Consider the following 20,276-nt stretch of genomic DNA (forward strand, 5'->3'; position numbering starts at 1 on the left):
GAAAGAAATTAGTTTTTAAAATATTTACTACAAGAGTAATGCCCTCACTTGAAATACACATCACACACATATGAGATATTCTGAGAAGAGTAGAAATCCCATAACATAATGGGCTGATGTGGGAGTCCTCACTCATCTGCTTTAATTGTGATGATAGTACAACTGCAGTCCATGTTTTCCTGATTCAGTATTTTTATAGAATATAAATGGATGAATGGAGTGTTTAAAAAGATTTCTGCAACATATCATTAAAGATAATAGAGGCAAAAATGTGAACAGTAAGGAAATAACAGGAGTTGACACTTATTTCTGGAATAAGCTTTGACAGCCACAGTACAAAATAAAATAAAAACAATTACCTAATTAAAATACATCATTTTCACCAAAAATAACTGCTTAACCTTTAAAAATGTATTCTGTATGTGCCGCATGTATAAATATCTATCATTAGTACAACGGCACATATATGTTATGTTTATGTTGCGTATTTATCTTTAGTTATAGATTGACTCGTATCCCCTCAATGTATAATTGGAAAAAGGGTCTTTAAGGAGGTAATTAAGGTTAGAAAAGGCCATTAAGGGTGGGTCTCTTATCCAATATGACTGGTGTCCTTGTAAGAGAGGAAGAGATGAGGCATGCATGAGCACAGAGAAAAGGTCATCTGACAACACAGTGAGAAGGTGGCACAAGTCAGAGACCTCAGGAAAAATCAAACCTGCCAACACCTTGATTTGAGACTTCAAGCTTTAGAACTGTGAGAAAATACGTATGTTTGTTTTTTTTTTAAAGAAATCCAGTCTGTGGTATTTGTTATGGCAGCTTTAGCACACTTTGTTGTTGTTTAGTAGTGAAGTTGTGCCTCTTTGCAACCCCGTGGACTCCAGCATTCCCTGTCCTTTACTATCTCCCTGAGTTTGCTCAAACTTTTTGTTCATTGAGTTGGTGATGCCATCCAACCATCCCATTTCCTGTCATTCCCTCTCTTTCGGCCTTCAATCTTTCCCACCATCAGGGTCTTTTCCAATGAGTTGGCTCGTTACGAAAGTATTGGAGCTTCAGTTTAGGCACCAGTCCTTCCAATTAATATTTAGGGTTGATTTCCTTTAGGATTGACTGGTTTGATCTCCTTGCTATCCAAGGGAGTCCCAAGTCTTATGCAGAACCACAATTTGAAAACACCAATTCTTTGGCACTTGGCCTTCTTTATGTTCCAGCTCTCACATCTGTACATGACTACTGGAAAAATCGTAGCTTTGACTACATGGACCTTTGTTGGTAAAGTGATATCTCTGCTTTTTAATAAGCTGTTTAGGTTTGTCGCAGCTTTTCTTCCAAGAAGCAAGCATCTTTTAATTTAATGGCTGCAGCCAACATCCACAGTGATTTTGGAGCCCCAGAAAATAAAATCTGTCACTGCTTCCACTTTTTCCCCTTCTATTTCCCATGAAGTGATGGGACTGGATGCCATAATCTTAGTTTTTGAATGCTGAGTTTTAAGCCAGCTTTTTCACTCTTCTCTTTCACCCTCATCAAGAGACTCTTCAGTTCCTCTTCACTTTCTGCCTTTAGAAGGGTATCATCTGCATATCTGAGGTTCTTGATATTTCTCCTGACAATCTTGATTTCAGCTTGAGATTCACCCAGCCCAGCATTTCTCACAATGTACTCTGCATGCAAGTTATATAGGCAGGGTAACAACGTACAGCCTTATTGTACTACTTTTCCAATTTTGAATCAGTCAGTTGTTCCACGTCCAGTTCTGTTGCTTCTTGACTTGGATACAGGTTTTTCAGGAAATGGTTAAGGTGGTCTGATACTTCCATTTCTTTAAGAATTTTCCATAGTCTGCTGTGATCCACATAGTCAAAGGATTTCGTGTAGACAGTGAAACAGATTGATTATATTCTTTGCAGCCAAAGATGGAGAAGCTCTATACAGTCAGCAAAAACAAGACATGGAGCTGACTGTGGCTCAGAATGTAGGGAAAACCACTCGGTCATTCAGTTATGACCTAAATCAAATCCATTATGATTATACAGTGGAGGTGATAAATAGATTCAAGGGATTAGGTCTGGTAGACAGAATGACTGAAGAAGTATCAACAGAAGTTTGTAACCCTGTACAGGAGGCAGTGACCAAAACCATCCCAGAGAAAAAGAAATCCAAGAAGGCAAAGTGATTGTCTGAAGAGGTTTTATAAATAGCTGAGGAAAACAGAGAAGTGAAAGGCAAGGGAGAAAGGAAAAGATAAGCCTAAATGAATACAGAGTTCCAAAGACTAGCAAAAAGATAAGAAATGAAAAATGCAGAGAAATAGCAGAAGACAATAGAATGGGAAAAACTAGAGATCTCTTCAAGAAAATTGTAGATATTAAGGGAACGTTTCATGCAAGGATGGACACGATAAAGGACAGAAACGGTAAGGACCTAATAGAAGCAAAAGAGATTGAGAAAAAGTGGCAAGAATACACCAAAGATCAAAAAAGGTCTTAATGACTCAGATAACCACAACAGTGTGGTCACTCATCTAGAGCCAGATATCCTGGAGTGTAAAGTCAACTGGGCATTAAGAAGCATTACTATGAACAGTTAGTGGAGGTGACAGAATTCCAGCTGAGCTATTTCAAATCCTAAAGGTTGATGTAGTTGAAGTGCTGCACTAAATATGCCAGTAAATTTGGAAAATTCAGCAGTGGCCACAGGACTGGAAAGATCAGTTTTTATTTCAATCCCAAAGAAGGGCAATGCCAGAGAATGTTCAAACTACCATACAATGGTGTTCATTTGGCCTGCTGGCAAGGTTATGCTCAAAATCTTTCAAGCTAAGTTTCAGTAGTATATGAACCAAGAAATTCCAGATGTATAAGCTGGGTTTAGAAAAGACAAAGGAACCAGAGATCACATTGCCAACACTTGGATCGTGGAGAAGGTAAGGGGATTCCAGAAAAACATCTACTTCTGCTTTACAGTTTACAAAGTGTTTTTACATGTATTCTTCTTGCTTTAATACACTGTGAGGCATGAGAAATTCTCACCCAGGATTTGGGTAGGTGGGGAGGAGGATGTCAGGGACATCCCTTGGTTCTTCCATATCTGCATCTTGCTTCACTCTACAGAACCACAGTCAATAAGGAACTGATGCTATCAGTCACTAAACCTCAGAGATAAGCACGCAACCCAGGGTGGCACTTACTTAAAGGTATCATTTGAGGTTTTTGTACTTTTAGTTTAGAATATTAATAAATCAATTGTCAAAAGAGTGACTATCAAGTTCTATGTCAGAAAATATAAATATATGTCAGCTATTCCTCATCAAACATCAATTCAACAAACATTACTGAATCGCCACAAAGTACTAGGTGAACACTTAAAACATACAGTCAAACAAACATACGGGGGCTATTCCTCTCCTCCTACTGCTTGTGAAGCTGTCTTTGGTGGACTTGTTTCACAACTCTCACAGACAGTCTGTTGGGAAAATCTAACTATCTATCAGGGAATCCACATTAAGTTCTTTTCAACAAGGTAACAGTGTGTGTCTAATGAGAGAATCTGTTATATTATCTGAAAAATGCTCCAATTCAAGTCTTCAAGTCTAAAGTCAGCATCTAACAAACGACTGAAATCTTAAATAATGTTTATTATTCTATCATTCATAGTACTGATTAGTAAACTAGTTACTGAGACAAACGAGAACTGTCTTTGAATAAAAACAAGCAAAACCAAACCAAATAAAACTCTTATCTCCAAACCCTGGGGCTTTTAAAGTGAGGTAACTATGCTTTTTATTGTCCAAAGAGGCCCCACTTCTAAGACTAAAAGAGAATGCAATTAAGAATTGGGCATAACCAGGAGTGTCCCATGCAAAACAGAAATGATGGTCTCCCTACTTGTAAGACACATCCCAGTCCATCCTGTCCTCAGGAGATTACAACAGAAAAGAATCAGGAAGCCAGAGGGAACTCAAAGCAAGGGAAAAAAAAAAAACTTTCACAAAGCAAGTTTTCCCTCAGTTTTAAAAACCAACTTGAATATTAATATTATTTTACATAAACCAGGGTAAAGAGAGGGGCAGAAGTGGTAAAATAAGGAGGACTGGTTAAAGTAAACTTAAGAAGCAGTCAGATGCCAGATCCCTTCCCCTATCCCAGTAAAGTACTGGGATTTCCTTAAGAACAGAAATCAGCAGGTCCCTGCGCAGGTGACACGGCACAGCCGAGCAGAGTACATACTCTACTGAAATCAACAGCTAAGGTGAGTGCATACATCCGGGATGCTGAATGCTTCCCCTGCTTGGCTCCCAGAGGCTGGCAGCTGGGCCTTCATTCTCAAGCCAAGAGACTTGAAGAGTCTTCCCTAAGAAATGTGACCAGCCTTAAAAAAAGACCTAAAGTTATTGACACGTGAGGTTCCCTAATCAAATATATTAGTCAGATGACCTACCCTGAAAATCGTAATCAATAAACCCTCTCTCACATGCTTATAGCTTCCCATCAGCTTTTTAAAATCCTATTAAATATGAATGGGGCTTCCCTGGTGGCTCAATGGTAAAGAATCCATGCACCAAGCAGAAGACGCACATTCAATCCCTGGGTTGGGATGATCCCCTGGAGAAAGAAATGGCCACCAACTGCAGTATTCTTGCCTGGAATATCCCATGGACCGAGGAGCTTGGTGGGCTACAGTCCATGGGGTTGCCAAGAGTTGGACAGGACTTAGCAACCAACCAATCAACTAATTTTATATATGAACAGACAAAACTGTCAGACATCTAATGAAAGATTCTAATATAAAAAACAGAGACCAGAAAAAATATATGTAATGAACAGACAAATGAAGCTTTAGAGCAAAGAAAGAAAAAAATTTTCTTAATCTGTTAGTATTTTTCTCACAGAGATAAAAGGACATTTTACAACTATGTAACAAGAGCAAGATACTATAAAAAGAGCATGCAGAGAAGTTAAAAAAAAAGGGGGGGGGGTTCTCTGAAATGACAAACTCAGAGAAGGATTAAAAGATAAAGCTGAGGAAGTCTTCAGAGGAAGTAGAGCAAACCATAAAAAAAGGTGAGTAATAGGAGAGATAAGAAAATTAAAGATCTAACATCAAATTAATAGGAGTTCCCCCAAAATGAAGAAGAATCACCAACAAAAAGATTCAAGAAACTTTTGTAGAAATAAAAGGAGAGGATTTTTCAATACAAAGAGTCTTCAAAGCATCAGCAAAAATGGAAACAAAGAGACTTATGCCATGGCAGATTAGTTAATCTTCAGAACACTGGGATAAAGTGGAGATCTGAAAAGTTTTCAGAGAGTAAAACAAGTTACAAAAGTCAGAACCGCAACAGCTTTGCTTCATCAACAGCAACAATGAAGACTGGAAAACAAAGGAGAAATTGTCTTTAAAAGTTTGCAGGAAAATTATTTCCACCTGGAATTCTATACCCAGTCAAACTACCAATCAAGTATGAGAGAACAATAAAGACATTTTCTGATATTCAAAGTTGAAAAATGTTTACATTCAGGCTTTCTCAGAAAGCTACTGAGGGACTAACACCAGGACAATGAGAGGATAAATCAAAAAAGAGGAAGACATGGACTACAGGAATCAGGAAACCCAACACGGAGGAGGTGAAGAGTGACCCTCGGACCACAGCTCCATGCCCAGGGTGGGAACAACCAACTTAGATTGACGGAAGACAAAAATCAATAAAACACAAAGTGTTTGAAAGTCTCCCAAAAAGAATCAGATAGTTGGTGAAAGTAAACAAAAGAAACAAGACAATCATTAACTTCAAAAAGATTTTTAAAAACACAAAAAAACACAAAGGACAGAAAAAGAAGAGTGATCATGGTTCACGTGGTTCAACTGTGAAAAGGGCTTATATAACTGTGATAGTGTAAACACTCAACAATGACTTAACAAAATCAGGATACAATTTATATTGGGAGATTGGAAGCATAGGCAGCAAACTCATCTCCTTTAGAAAGGAATCCACAGATAACACCCAAACCTCTAAAATCAAGAAAGCAATAGAGCCACACTATCTCAAGAAAGACCTAAAAGTAAGAGGGTCAAAGTGCAGAAAAAGAAATAAGGTACCCCAGGGAGGAGACTTGCTTGCTGTTTTTTGTAACAATCTTAAAGAATTGCTATTCTGTAAACAACTAAACTGATAAAAAAGGAAAAAAAGAAACAAGAGGAATTATTAGAAAAAGAACAAAGAAAATCCCTCAGACATTTTAAATTATCAAATGGCTTCAGACTTTAGTTTGTATTGAAGTAATTTTCCCATGACTAAACCCACATCAGTGTATCGCATGCGTGCTGCGGCCATGTCTGACTCTGCAGCCCCATGGACTGTAGCCCACCAGGCTCCTCTGTTCATGGGACTGTCCAGGTAAGAGGACTGGTGTGGGTTGCCATGGCCTCCTCCAGGGGTTCTTCCTGATCCAGGGATCGAACCCGAGTTTCTTTTATCTCCTGCATTGGCAGGTGGGTTCTTTACCACTATCACCACCTGGAAGATCCACATGAATGTATAAGTTCCCTAAATATGATCATCTACTCTTAGCCACACTCTTCCAGTGTGAATAAAGATGGAGATCTTGTAAATCTTACCTCAAGCAGAGCTGCTGCAGGATCACCCTGCAGACTTTTTCCTAGTTTGTCCACTTCATCTAACAGGAACACTGGATTGTTTACCCCTACAGTCTTCAAGCCATTGATTATCCGGCCAGGCATGCTGCCAACATAGGTGCGCCTGCAGAAGGCAAGCCATAGATTAGCAACAGAAAGATGGCAGGAGGCAGGCACAGTATCGCTTAGAAATCAAAATTCTGGATCAGGAAGAAGTCATTTAGTTACCACAGGAGATAACTATAAATTTTAAAAGCCCTGTGATACATCAAAGAATGATCAGATTCAATTCTTATTTTCTATTTAATTCTGACTGTAAATTACCCATGATATTGGATATTTTACCACTTAGTGAAACTGAAAAAAATTATACTTTAGTCACATAGTTACAATTCTTACACTTCCAAGATGCCAAAACATCCAGAGAGCCCTATGAATTTAATTCCCATATTTTTCATAGCTTTTCCAGGCATCTTTCTGGCACTTCCCAAACCCCAGTGTAACTGCCTTTTTACAGTCTGAAAAGGCTGACTCGAGGCTGGCTAAAACATTATCACCATATTCATGGAGGAAATTAGAATGGGTTCAAAGGCCCACTCAAAATACTTGCAGACCCCACCCAAAAAAAGAGAAAAATTCCAACTTTTTTATTTTCATAGACAATAATTTGTTACACATAGTAGTAAGAGGATCTGGGACCAACACTATTTATAGAAAAATTTCATTAATTCTGGCCTTTTGAATAAAACTGCGTTCACCCTATATACACCAACTGGCATAACCAAGCTCAGCCAGACATTTGGTTGTGCATTCAAATGTTAGAGGCTGCTTTAACATATCTGAACAAAAATCATCTACATAACTGACAGATGCAGAGCATGACACGAAATAAAAATATGTTTGTCAAACTAAAAACAGTGCCTTTTTTACAAAGCCAGCGAAACTGTATTTTAAGCAGCAATTTCCTGATTTTAATTATAACCCTCCGGCCTAAGCCATGAGAAATCAAATGCTGTTTGTGAAGAGGCATGAAAGGGTGAGAGCCTGCAAGAAAGAAACCAAGGACCAGTGGGACAGCGGCCGTATCGCATGATCGGCACAAAGCCGGCTCACGGAGCAATCCTGCCACATGACTGGTATAAAGTAGGACAGAGGAAATCGTGACCTTTGAAAAGACAAGAAAGCCTCAAGAATATCGTAGGAATGCTTTTCATCTGGGGGAGTGATTGAGGCCCTGGAACCAGATACAATAAACGCTGTCCGGTTATAATGAGGAGTTAGCACATTCAAGACTTCAGAACAGGATATAGGAATCACAGGACTTGTAAGTAATAAGTTCTCTGAAATTCTCTCTCTGGAGAACTGACAGATTTGTCAGCCTTCTGTGAATAAGCAGGGAAGCAAAATTAAAAAAAAAACAAACACAAAACCTCAAAGCTCTAAGGTTCATTTCTTGCTGCATTAATTTCTTTTCCTTTCCTTACTGTTTTTGATAGGCAGATTTCAAAGCCAAGTCCTGATGCTAGACCTACAGTCATGCAGAGAAAATAATATTCTAGATAGCTGCCCTTTCTAAAGAAGCAGCAGAAATCGAAGTACCAGTTATAGTATATAAACAACTCCTCCTAGGCTTTCTACTGTTTCCCAGAACCTAGAAGATAAGGTCCAAACTCTTCAGTCTGGAATTCAGGGTTCTTCACAATCTAGTCCCCACCACCGGCTTTCCAACCACAACTGAGGTTCTATTAATACCCCTTACGCTTTTTTTTACCTTTGTTAATACGGTTGAGTTCCTGCTCTCAATACCCTCCCTGCCTATGTAAATCTCAGAGATCCTACTAAACTCTTCCTGACCACCTCTCACAAAGGGATCTTTCCAATAATGCAATGTCCGCAGCATGTACTGGCCCTGCAGTTCTCCTGATTCACACTTAAGACCTAGGTTTTACCCATGGATACCAAGCATACGGCCTCCTCTAAAGAGCCAGTGAGCACTCTGATAATGGAAAGTGGGTCTTAAAACAGATCAGATGCTGCATATAGAGTTGTAAGATCGTTTCCCAAATAGAAGCCCTTATTTGCTTAAAGACACCAGATGAATGATGCCAGGACCCAAAATATCTATGACCACTGTTAAGGTCATATAAGTCTCTGAGTACTGCTTTGCATAAATAATGTGACCCAAGCCTCAGTTCCCTCATCTGCTAAAATGGGGATAATGGCAATACCAACCTGATAAATTATATGAGATCACGAGAGACTATTATAGGTAAAGCACACAGCCCAGGGCCTGGCACACAGTAAGCTTTCAAAAGATGTAATTGTAACTGTTATTAGTAATAGCTACTTTAAGTCCACTTGTAATTTCCTGGAAAAAGATACAAAGGCAGGTGTCATTACACCTCAGTTTGGGTCCCATTTCAGTGTCTAGTCTTTTCATAGTGAAACCGAGCCCCCCAGACCAAGTTCCCTTACTGAGCTAATGATTAATCTATCCAAAACTCTATTCCTTTCTTGTCCCCTCTGACCTCAATCATGCACTAATGCAACACTGACCAACCAGAGTCAGATGACTGACTGGTGTCGATAACATCGCCAGTGTACTGAAATAGCTGTTATAAATCTCATTGTTTAACATACAACTCAGGTTGCTTCTCCAAGGCAAGGAGTCCCAAGCCACAGACCACCTGGGCAGAGAATCATAAACCAGAGACATTCAGACTCTTGAAACTACAATTAAGAAATGTCACAGAAATGTCACGCAATGATAATTAACCCCAGCCTCTTTGTTCCCCGCCTTTAGAAAAACCCCTTGCTCAAAGATCAAGTGGAACTGGATCTGAGGCTTGTCTCCCACAGGATTGCTGGGCACCCTGCAATGAACCCTTCCTTTGCTACAAACCTGCTGTCAGAGTTCGGCTTTCTGAGCCGTGGGCACATAAGCCTCAGTTACAACAGCCCCAAGAGTGTTCAATGCCCCTAGAGCTCCTCCATCACAGGTGACACCCCCAAATGTGTGCCACTAATCTAGATGTCAAACCAAGACAACTGTGATCAGAGCCTGTGAGCTACGTAAAGTATCTGTAGTGTGCTTGTGTTTTGCTAGAAGGTATGGGTAGCATGCAATTCACTGACTGAAGTTACAGAACATACTATGACTAAACCTTTGGACTAAACCTGATGCTGGGAAAGATTGAGGGCAGGAGGAGAAGGAGACGACAGAGGATGAGACGGTTGGATGGCATCACCGACTCAATGGACATGGGTTTGGGTGGACTCCGGGAGCTGGTGATAGACAGAGGCCTGGCATGCTGCGGTCCATGGGGTCGCAAAGAGTCGGACACGACTGAGCAACTGAACTGAACTGAAACCTTTGGAATATGAATAAGATGACAAAAAATGTAGCTGTAAGTGCTACACACTTACAAATATACACAAAAATGTTCTCTTTCAACAAACAAACACAAAAAATTTAAAAAACAAATTAGCATCCTGAGAAACTACAGAGGTAGGAAATAAATGATTTTATAAATTGTAACCTTTTTGAGGCAAAATACTCTCTTTCGAGGGCAAAATACTTCTTCCTTATGATACAACATCTAGAAAGCAATATAACATAACACAGGAAAGTTTGAGGACATTTTCCTTTTATTTTTCTAAGAATGTATAGCTCCAATTACTTATTATTCAGCCTGAATACATAACTATCTTGGAGTTTTTCTCAAAATTAAACTATACGCATGAACTTGAAAATATATAGATCCATAGGTGTAATTGTTACCTAGGCTTATTGTTGTAATTGTTCACAGGCTTATCAGGACAATTCAACCAGTGTATGAGATACAAAAACAAAAATGCCTACATAGTTCAAAATTTAAGTTTCAAGATTAGCATTCTTAATTTTCCCAAAAGCAATCTGTATTATACTTGAGAAAACAACTACATAAAATTACAATATCATCTACTTATAGCTGCATGGCAATCAACTATTTTACTATACTGCATCATCTCTAGATACAGTCAAATCAAATCCAACATAGTCCAAGAGGCTGGTCATTCTGTCACTGCCAAGGATATCTAAATGTTAGGAATAAGGGGTGTCTTTCCTTACTTCTTTTCCAGTATGTAGAGAGGGAGGAAAAAATGGCATTTTCCCATCAATTTTTTCATGCCTATCCAATGAAGGAGCACGTATGGGCTACAAAACAAACTATTAAAGTGATATTCACAAACAATTTAAAGTAATATAAAAAGTTTATGTTATAATGTTAAGTTGAAAGGGTAGGATGATAATTCTATTGCTTTAAAAATGGGCAAAAGCTGCCTGATGAAAATCTGGCAGGTGTGTGTGTGTATGTGTGAGTGTGTGTGTGTGTGTGTGTATCTCAAGTTGGATAAAGTAATAAAGCTAAAAGAAATCCTAATGAGCTCTTTTTAAAACAGAAAAACAGTCTTTAAGGAACTAAAAATAGTCTTTAATATAGCATGTCTAAACAAATCAAACTGTTCTGTAGCAGTCTTTCCTAAATCTTAGACAGTCATTTGCATGGATGTGCTCATCCAAAGGACTGCCCGATTTCCAAGATGTTTTAATCTTACTTGAACTCACACAGCACTTACAGAGCACTTACCATGCTTGGCACTGTGCTTGGCAGTACAGATGTACAGAGGATTAGAAAATACAAAATAATCCCTACCCTACAGAGCTCCTACTTTTACTATATTTACATTTTACCTCTACAGAAAGGTATTAGAAATGCCAGAGACCTGTATTATTTAATCATTAAGGAGCACAACAGTCCAGAGGAGAGCAAGATCATCACTGACTGCACTTATCTTAGTGGAGGAAGCCTTGGGTTGCGGCCTCAAGACAAACCTGGAAGCTTTTCGGAGGCAAAGAAGAGCTATATGCAAATACACGTTATTAAAGGAGGCTGATGAGCAAACAGTAACATGTCTGGCGTACTATGCTAAAAATATTTCAAAACCTCGCTGCTTCAGTTATTTTTCCCTTGTAGAGACTAATAATGAAACAGCTAATTTACTTAAAATCTCACTATTTCAGGTTACATATGAAAATTTATCAACGTGAAAAGCAAAAGTTCATTTTTCTTCTCAAATTGGTTAAGAATTGAGCTGAGGATTCCTTACAATGATATAGCTTTATCATCTGAACAAACAGCTAGTAAGTGACTTTCAAAGAGTTATACTCTCATCAACAACCTGAGAAATATCACAACATATATTTCACTGAGGAACAGCTAATGAGAAAAGATCATTATGCAAACATGATTTTATAAAACCTCACCCCAAAAGAAGTCACTTTATCTTTAGTGTTTATGAACTGATTTAAATTATTTATATTTAAATAATTAAATTATTTAAATTATTAAAATATAAGTCAAAAACTGCTGGGCACCGAGATTCCATGACTTATAAAAATAGACAAAAATCTCAATGGAGATACTGAGAAATATTAAATTGAAAAAAGGGGGTAGTTAATATGGAGCATAAACAAGACTGTTCTTCCTCTAATCCACCAAAACAACATGAACTTAAACAACGGGACAACGTTCAGTCAGATCACTGTTATTTTCCCAGTCTAGGATTTACATGTAAACCAAGTCTTTTTCTTCCCATCTCCCACCTCATTGTCATTTTAACTCTAAAAGAGAATATCTTAGGTTGTTTTTAAAATCAATTTCTAACTTATTAGCACCTTCCTCCACGTATCGGGCACGTCTACCAAGAGGCTGGCACTCAATGCGTGGGAAACTGGGGAAAGTGAGTAGCAGGATCAAGAGAACAAGCAAGGGAGATAAGAGAAGGCAGCTCTGTTTCTCCTTGACTATTTTAAGGCTGCTGAACAGCGGTGCCTACTCACAGGCTGAAAAACAAAACTCCGCGTGAACTCTGCTTGTGAGCATGTGACCAGGACTAAAATGCCAAGACCTGGGTGTTCCCCAAATGCCTCAGCTGTGACGCGGAGCCACTTGTTCCCACAAACCCCACCCCATGGTGGTGCTACAATCCTCTGCTGTCTCCTCTCCCCTCATCACCTCCTCCAACCAGGAACTGTCACAAGCGCATACTCTGCTCTCAACTGGCCTTCCTGTTATCCAGCACTCCCGACTCTCCACCAGCTTCTCAACAGGTTTTCAAACAGAAACTTTCTCCAGGCTTTGGTCATGTAGGGGGTGGGTGGGTAATAAGTCCCCAGTACCACAAGGCACAGATGGCCGCAGTGTTCAGCAAAACAGCTGGTACAGTGATGGCTAGGAAGTACATGTTACCAGCAAGGTGTACGGAAAAATCAGGCTTAATAGAATGATTCACAGACAAACCCGCATACCTTTTATTTGTCAGTGATCATAACCTCAACATGCACCATAAAAAAGCTTATACACAATACACAAGATTCTTTCACAAAAGATCCATAAAAAAAAAAAAAACTTCATTTTCTTTAGGTTCAGTTCTCTTAACAGTCACACACACAAATGTATACTCACTTGAAAAAAGAAAACAAATTTTCTATCTATCAGTTTCAGTAAAGATTTAAAACAGGGATCTGTTTAAACCCAACAATGCTCATAATAAGTGGTGAGGATTATGACCTTATATATTGCCTACCAACCAGATTTCCCAGGTGGCGCTAGTGGTAAAGAACCCGCTTGCCAATGCGCAAGATGTGTAAGACATGCAGGTTTGATCCCTGCGTCAGGAAGACCACAATCCCTGGGTCCTGAAGGGCGTGGCAACCCACTTCAGTATTCTTGCCTGGAGCAGCCCATGGACAGAGGAGCCTGGCGGGCTACAGTCCACAGAGTTGCAAAGAGTTGGACACAACTGAAGCGACTCAGCATGCATATATGCACCAACAGGCATCGTAAGGATACATTTTCCACAATTCTGCCACACAAATTACATAATGTTCCAAACAGGATATTTTAGGTACAATTTAAGAATCCGATTGAATTTTATAAAAAGTCATACTGAAGCTTATAAATCTAAACATGTCCTCCTGAGAACTGAAAATTAAAATAACGAAAGGTAATTTTTATTGAATGTTCAGTGTGTGCTGGGCACCAAGCCTTACTAAATAATCAAGACGAATGTAGAAAGAAATAAGGACAAATACCTACATGTCATGTGCCCAAGACATTAATCTTATAACAGTAACTCCACAAACTCACTCTCTAAATTTCATCAAATACTCACACAATAATGTGCCACAGATAAAAGGAAGAAATAAATGAAGACAATTCAGAGTGCAGGAATCAAGTCTCTTGCATGGAGAACACCTCCCTAAAGCTCTGTACGTACAATCTGAAGACTCGGGCCACAGATCTAGCTTCTCTAGGATAGGTCCACGATGCCAATTTCTTTACAAAAGCGAACTACAGCCTCTAGTGGCACATGAGAGAATAAGAAAATCTAGGCAACAAAAACATGATTGGAAATTGCCAGAAAGACCAACCCCGATCGATTCCTTGACCTAATCTGCAGTCCTTATTGCTTGTTTATGAAAATCTTGAAATGATTTTTCTTCAATGCATAAGAAGTGTAAATAAGCAAGTAAAAGAGAATAAAAAGAACCACAGTTTCCCATCCCTGCTTAAGGATCCCAAGAATAAGGCAGATGAAAAATAAGGTGTCATGAAAGCATCATATTCTTTTTTCTCCCACAATTCAAGTTTAAACCATATTCACCAAACTGTAAACACGCATTTAAATTACCCTTGGCTACTGGTAATTGCTCAATGCTTGCATTGGCAGGCCTGCCAAAGCCCCTACTTATAACCTGCAATGCTTTTGCAATTTCAAGATCAAAGGTATGATCTTGAGGACAGAGTTTATCTTGAGTTTAATTATTTTCTATTCCAAGTTACATGCCCTCTTTTAAAAAAATTATTTTAATTGAGATATAACTGACATATTACCTTATATTAGTAGTATGTCAACGTCATATGATTTTAAGTATATAGCACCATATTTTTTTAAGCAGTTCATAATTTCTACATTCTTAAATGTTCTACGTTTTTAAATGTACTTTAACACATACACCATAGGTATGTCTTCTCACAACCTGCAGCTATGAAACAGAGGTTCATGCTTTCCCAAAGCATCTTCCAGTCTGAGCCACAGAGAATAAAACAATGAACATAACATGAAAATCTCACTCTAATAATGTCAGATTAATCAGAGACACAATTCTTATAGTTTAATGTATTTTTATGGAAAGGGTGTCAAAAATGCAAGGATAAGGCTTAATAATTTTTTCTCCTTATTACTCATTCTCACACTACAAACCAGCCTCCTTGAAAGAAAGTTTAAACTGCCAACATAATAAATTTGTTATCAAAGATTTCTTACCTCCTCCTATTTGCCTGCTATTTGCACTTACTTCTTAAACTCTAAAAAGTTATAGGTCATTATTTATGAAATGTTATAGGGCCAAAATGAATATAACGATATAATATTTAATAACTGATTTATAATTGCATTATAATGAGATTCCAGGAAAGCTGAGGCATAGACTCCCCATCCACCATCGCGAAGACATCAAGGTTAGTTGGGTATACCTTGACGGCAGAGGCAAGTAAGTACCATAAATGTCCTTTGCAATCAAGGTATCACAAAGAGCCATTTTAAGGAAAAGATCTATATTACGCATTGACTTATGAGGGGGCTCTAGAAAAGGGAGGAGAATCAGAGATTAAAGTGAGAGAGGTCTTCTACCTGTGTCCTCGAATGTCAGACTGATCACACACGCCTCCAAGCGCAATCCTGTGGAACTCTCGGCCCAGGGTCTTGGCCACTGATCTTCCCACACTTGTTTTACCAACCCCAGGAGGGCCGACAAAGCACAGAATGGGGCCCTTCAGGTTGTTTTTCAGCTGCCTGACAGCCAAGTATTCCAGCACTCTTTTCTTCAATTTTTCCATGGCATAATGATCATTATCCAGCAGAACTCGGGCTGCTCGGATGTCCAGACGGTCTGTCAAGTAACCCAACAGAAACAATCTGAGCACATGGAGCTATTCAATGGAAGAACTCCTTTTCAGACTGGCAAGAGCCAGAATAGCTTTTTGAAAAAAGAGGTGATAACAACAGGCTTGGTTTCTTCTAAATGAGTCTTCATAAAGACCTGAACTTGGTTTTCTTACATAAGTATTTATAGAAATAATAGATATTACACAATTAAAAACTCAAGGAGTTAATACTCATTCCATTTGGAATGATTTTCTATATACACGTTATTTCTATGAAGACAAGTAGAATATTTCTACATATTCTACTTGTGCTTGTATTTGTTCTTTTTAAGTGGTTTTTTTCTTATTATTATGTTAGTTATATATGCTCGTGCCAGAAAATCTGATGACACTAATAAAAAAGGATGAAAATACTCACCGGTAATCTCACTTCCCCACAGAGAGAATCACTACCTTCACTTCAGAAGTGCATTTTATTCCACATTCTGTGTGTGTGTGTGGGTGTGTACGTGCACACACACTTATATGCCTGTTTTTCAAACTAAGATTATATGAGGTCTTCAAATTTTGGAAAAATAAGTTTTTTTCACTTAAATAATATGGACATCTTTCAGTGTCAAACGTATTCTTCAGTAGCAGTTTAGTGGCTACATAATATTCCATTATTTAACTATCCATTCCCTATTGCTGAGCATTTAGGTTACCTACAAATCTTTACAGCTATAAAGTATGCTTCACTGGGCATCTCTGTAACTAAATCTCCCCATACCTCTGAAATTACTTCCTTTAGCTAATCTTCTAAAACAGAAGAGCTGGGTCAAAAAAAATTAAGACATGAAGAACTGTCTATCTATTAAAATCTCACCAGAAATGTATGAATTAGGCCCTGTTTCCAGAGCCAAGCTTTCATCAGGTTTACTGGTGCTTTAGGATCTAAAATAATCACAGATTAAATAATAGGTCAAGTCAAAATGAATTTATCAGCTGGGTGGCAGCCAGAGGATAATCCACAACCACAAAACTGACAGTGAAAAGAAAATGGGAGAGAGAAAAACACAGAAGTCCACTCTTTCACTCAGTTATTTGGAACATGTTATGCATTTTCCTACAAGAAGAAAAAAAAAAAAAAAATGACCTGGTTCTCAAGCTAGTCTACAAAAATTCAGCTAAGCAATAATGTATGTAAATTAATTACAATACTACTGAATTTAGTCAGAGTCCTGGCTGAGTGATTTGGAAAGGGAAGAAAAAAATTTCTTCCCCCTCCCTGGCTTCAGAGGCCAACCAATGAATATATGAATAAATGAAACAAAGTCTCCTATTTCATGATGCTAATCCTGACACCAAAACCTACCACAGTAAAGGAAAAAACCCACTTCAGACCAATTCCACTTTGCATAGCTCTAATTATTCAAATGCTGGTAAATCAAATCTATTCAAAGAGTAATCTACAGAGTCCCAGTGGGATTTCAGTTATGCAAAGATGGTTCAATACTTAGTTATCAATATATTTATATCATGTCTAAGGGCACTTTCCAAGAAAATGTCATTTTGTATCTGAAAAGGAATTTGTTATAATGCAACATTCACTTCTGATGAACATTTAGTAAATACAGTTACTAGCTGGGTTGGATGAAGCACAAGCTGGAATCAAGATTGCCAGGAGAAATATCAATAACCTCAGATATGCAGATGACACCACCCTAATGGCAAAAAGCAATGAGGAACTAAGAGCCTCTTGATGAAGGTGAAAGAGGAGAGTGAAAAAGCTGGCTTAAAACTCAACATTAAAAAAACTAAGATCATGGCATCTGGTCCCATCACTTCATGGCATATAGATGGGGAAAAAGTAGAAACCGTGACAGACTTTATTTTCTTTGGCTCCAAAATCACTGCAGATGCTGACTATAGCCACGAAATTAAAAGACACTTGCTCCTTGGAAGAAAAGCTATGATGAACCTAGATAGCGTATTAAAAAGCAGAGACATCACTTCGCAAATAAAGGTCTGTATAGTCAAAGCTATGGTTTCTCCAGTAGCCATTTACAGATGTGAGAGTTGGACCATAAAGAAGGCTGAGCATTCAAGAGGGAGGGAAGATATGTATACCTATGGCTGATTCATGTTGATATTTGGCAGAAACCAACACAACTCTGTAAAGCAATTATCCTTCAATTAAAAAATACATACATTAAAAAAAAAAAAAGTCCAAGAGCCGAAGAATTGATGCTTTTTAACTAAGGTGCTGCAGAAGACTCTTCAGAGTCCTTGAACAGCAAGGAGATCAAACTAGTCAGTCCTAAAGGAAATCAACCCTGAATATTCATTGGAAGGACTGATGCTGAAGCTGAAATTCCAATACTTTGGCCACCTGATGCGAAAAGCTGACTCACTGGAAAATATTCTAATGCTGGGAAAAATTGAGGGCAGGAAGAAAAGGGGCGACAGAGGATGAGATGGTTGGATGGCATCACCAACTCAATGGACATGAGTTTGGGCAAGCTCCGGGAGATAGTGAAGGACAGGGAAGCCTGGCGTGCTGCAATCCATGGGGTCACAAAGAACTGGACAAGACTGAGCGACTGAACCACAACAACAAAACTAAGAACAGAATCCATGTACTTTAGACAATAAATGAAAACACTGAAGGAATTTCTTCTAATATGCCAAGTAAAGATAACTTTAAAAGTCAATTCTTTCAAACTTTTAGGGAAAGAAAATTTCCATGCTACTTATTGTTGTGTTATCTTTTCTATACAGGATGCATCTTTTCTGATTATTCTTTTTAACTTCTCAAAATGTATGCTTCCTACTATGAATAAAACTTACAGTTAAACATAAAAAATGTAAAACTTACTTCAACATTTATTTCTCTGTTTACAATTGTAAGATTGAAATGGTATCTACTGACTCCCTCCATTCAAGAAGGAAAATCAACAAACTTATTTCCTCCAACTCACTCCTCTTTGCTTGGGTAACTGTCTCTACTTAGGTAAGCTTCTCTTTTTGAGGATTATGAAAGACATTTTTCACGGTTTTATGATTTTACTTGTAACAAGTATTTAGGCCTAAAGTACTAGTTTAGAAGCTCAACATGACTACTTTTACACCACAAATTATCCACCTTCAGTTCTCCACTGAGACGGTGAACAATGAGAAGTGTTTTTGTGATGGGTACATGAGTGCCGTGCATCTCTAATGCTGACACACGTCCAGCAGAAACTCTGAGTTGTAAAAAAAAAAAACAGCTCTGCTTTGTTTTCACATTTTCTTGGTTATTTCAGTAAAGAATGGGAGCTGGCACTCTGCATTCAAGTAAACATTTTGCCTTCAATTCTCTACAAGAGACACTGTATGAATCTGACAAACATTCCTAGTCAGTCATTAATTTCACTTTACAAACAGGACCAGTGTGGGAGGGGAGGAAGCTGAGGGCAGCTTACTAGGTTACTAACAGCAAACAGTAAAACCTGCAATTTTATATCTTCAGGTCATTATACTGTATGCACCCTGCATGTCTTTAAGTCATTAGTTAAGCTAAATTCTAGAGCACAGAAAAACATCACCAAGAGAACACCAGCATTTCAAAACAAGACCCTTGGTGTCACCAAGTTACCTAGATGTGCTTCACATCATGCGCTAGCCCTACTGTCAAAAGAGAAAACAGGGCTGGGAAATTGTCACGACTCCATTAATGACACAAACACCTGTCCAAAACACACCAAAATGTACGGCGTTTCATCTCATGCAGATGAAATGAAAGCTCTAAAACTGCACTGTCACTTTCTCTCCCAGGTCTACACTAACAGCGCACGGGCCTTCTCCAGTCTCACAGAACAGGGCACTGCCCTTCAAAGCAGGTGCGGCAGAGCTAGGCGCTAGAACACCATCTGAACCAAAATGGGATTTCCTAATAGTCCAGCTAGATCCAGACGGACATCAGAGCTCAAACTGGTCAGGGGACAGCCAGGGGCTAATTCAATGGGAACGCGTGCTCCCCTGCAGGCATCTTACTATGGCATTTCCAGAAAATTCTGAATTAAGAATTAAACCAAGAAATTCAGCTTCAGTTTATTTCATAAAACATCGTCAACTGGAAGGCAATAGACTGTCATGAATGTAAACATGAAGTAAATTAAGAGATAAATTTAGCAACATAGCTGTATATACAGTTGTTCAAAACCTGGAAACAACCCAAATGGCCAACAACTGTTAAATGAATAAACCAATTACTGATAGATGCAGTAACATGGATGAGCTTTAAAGTAATTATGCTAAGTGAAAGAATAAAAAAAAAAGGGAGCACATATTAAATCACTCCATTTATATAAAATTTTAGCCATACACATTAATAAATCCGCTAAGTAAGTCTATGAAAAAAACTAATTAAAATAGGGTTGTTTTAACCTTAATACTGCCCTAGCCTAGTTAATATAACACAAATATGCTTCATTCTAGGCCCTCTTTGAGACAAAAATGCTTTTTTTGAATTCTCAATACCAGAGAGTATGCTCCTCTGTAGATTAACGGAAAAGTATTTTTTAAGAAAAACATTTTTTAATATTAAAAATTCAGCATTCTGAAATTTAGTATGTATCGCATACCTTATATGGGGCATAAACATGTGTTTTGGGACTAACA

The 20,276-nt window shown here is 38.3% G+C and overlaps 1 protein-coding gene across 2 annotated transcripts in view; it reads right to left on the bottom strand.

Moving 5' to 3' along the window:
- The window catches only part of LONP2 (lon peptidase 2, peroxisomal), an 84,966-nt gene that overhangs the window by 45,547 nt on the left and 19,143 nt on the right, over nucleotides 1–20,276 (bottom strand). For both annotated transcript variants that reach the window (XM_027513682.1, XM_027513684.1), the window contains exons 7-8: nucleotides 15,382–15,640; nucleotides 6,625–6,766 (exon numbers count right to left, since the gene is read on the bottom strand). In XM_027513682.1, the coding sequence (XP_027369483.1) occupies nucleotides 6,625–6,766; nucleotides 15,382–15,640 (401 nt within the window). The remainder of the gene's footprint in view (nucleotides 1–6,624; nucleotides 6,767–15,381; nucleotides 15,641–20,276) is intronic.

This window comes from Bos indicus x Bos taurus, chromosome 18 (genome assembly GCF_003369695.1).
Source record: "Bos indicus x Bos taurus breed Angus x Brahman F1 hybrid chromosome 18, Bos_hybrid_MaternalHap_v2.0, whole genome shotgun sequence".
NCBI classification, from domain to species: domain Eukaryota; kingdom Metazoa; phylum Chordata; class Mammalia; order Artiodactyla; family Bovidae; genus Bos; species Bos indicus x Bos taurus.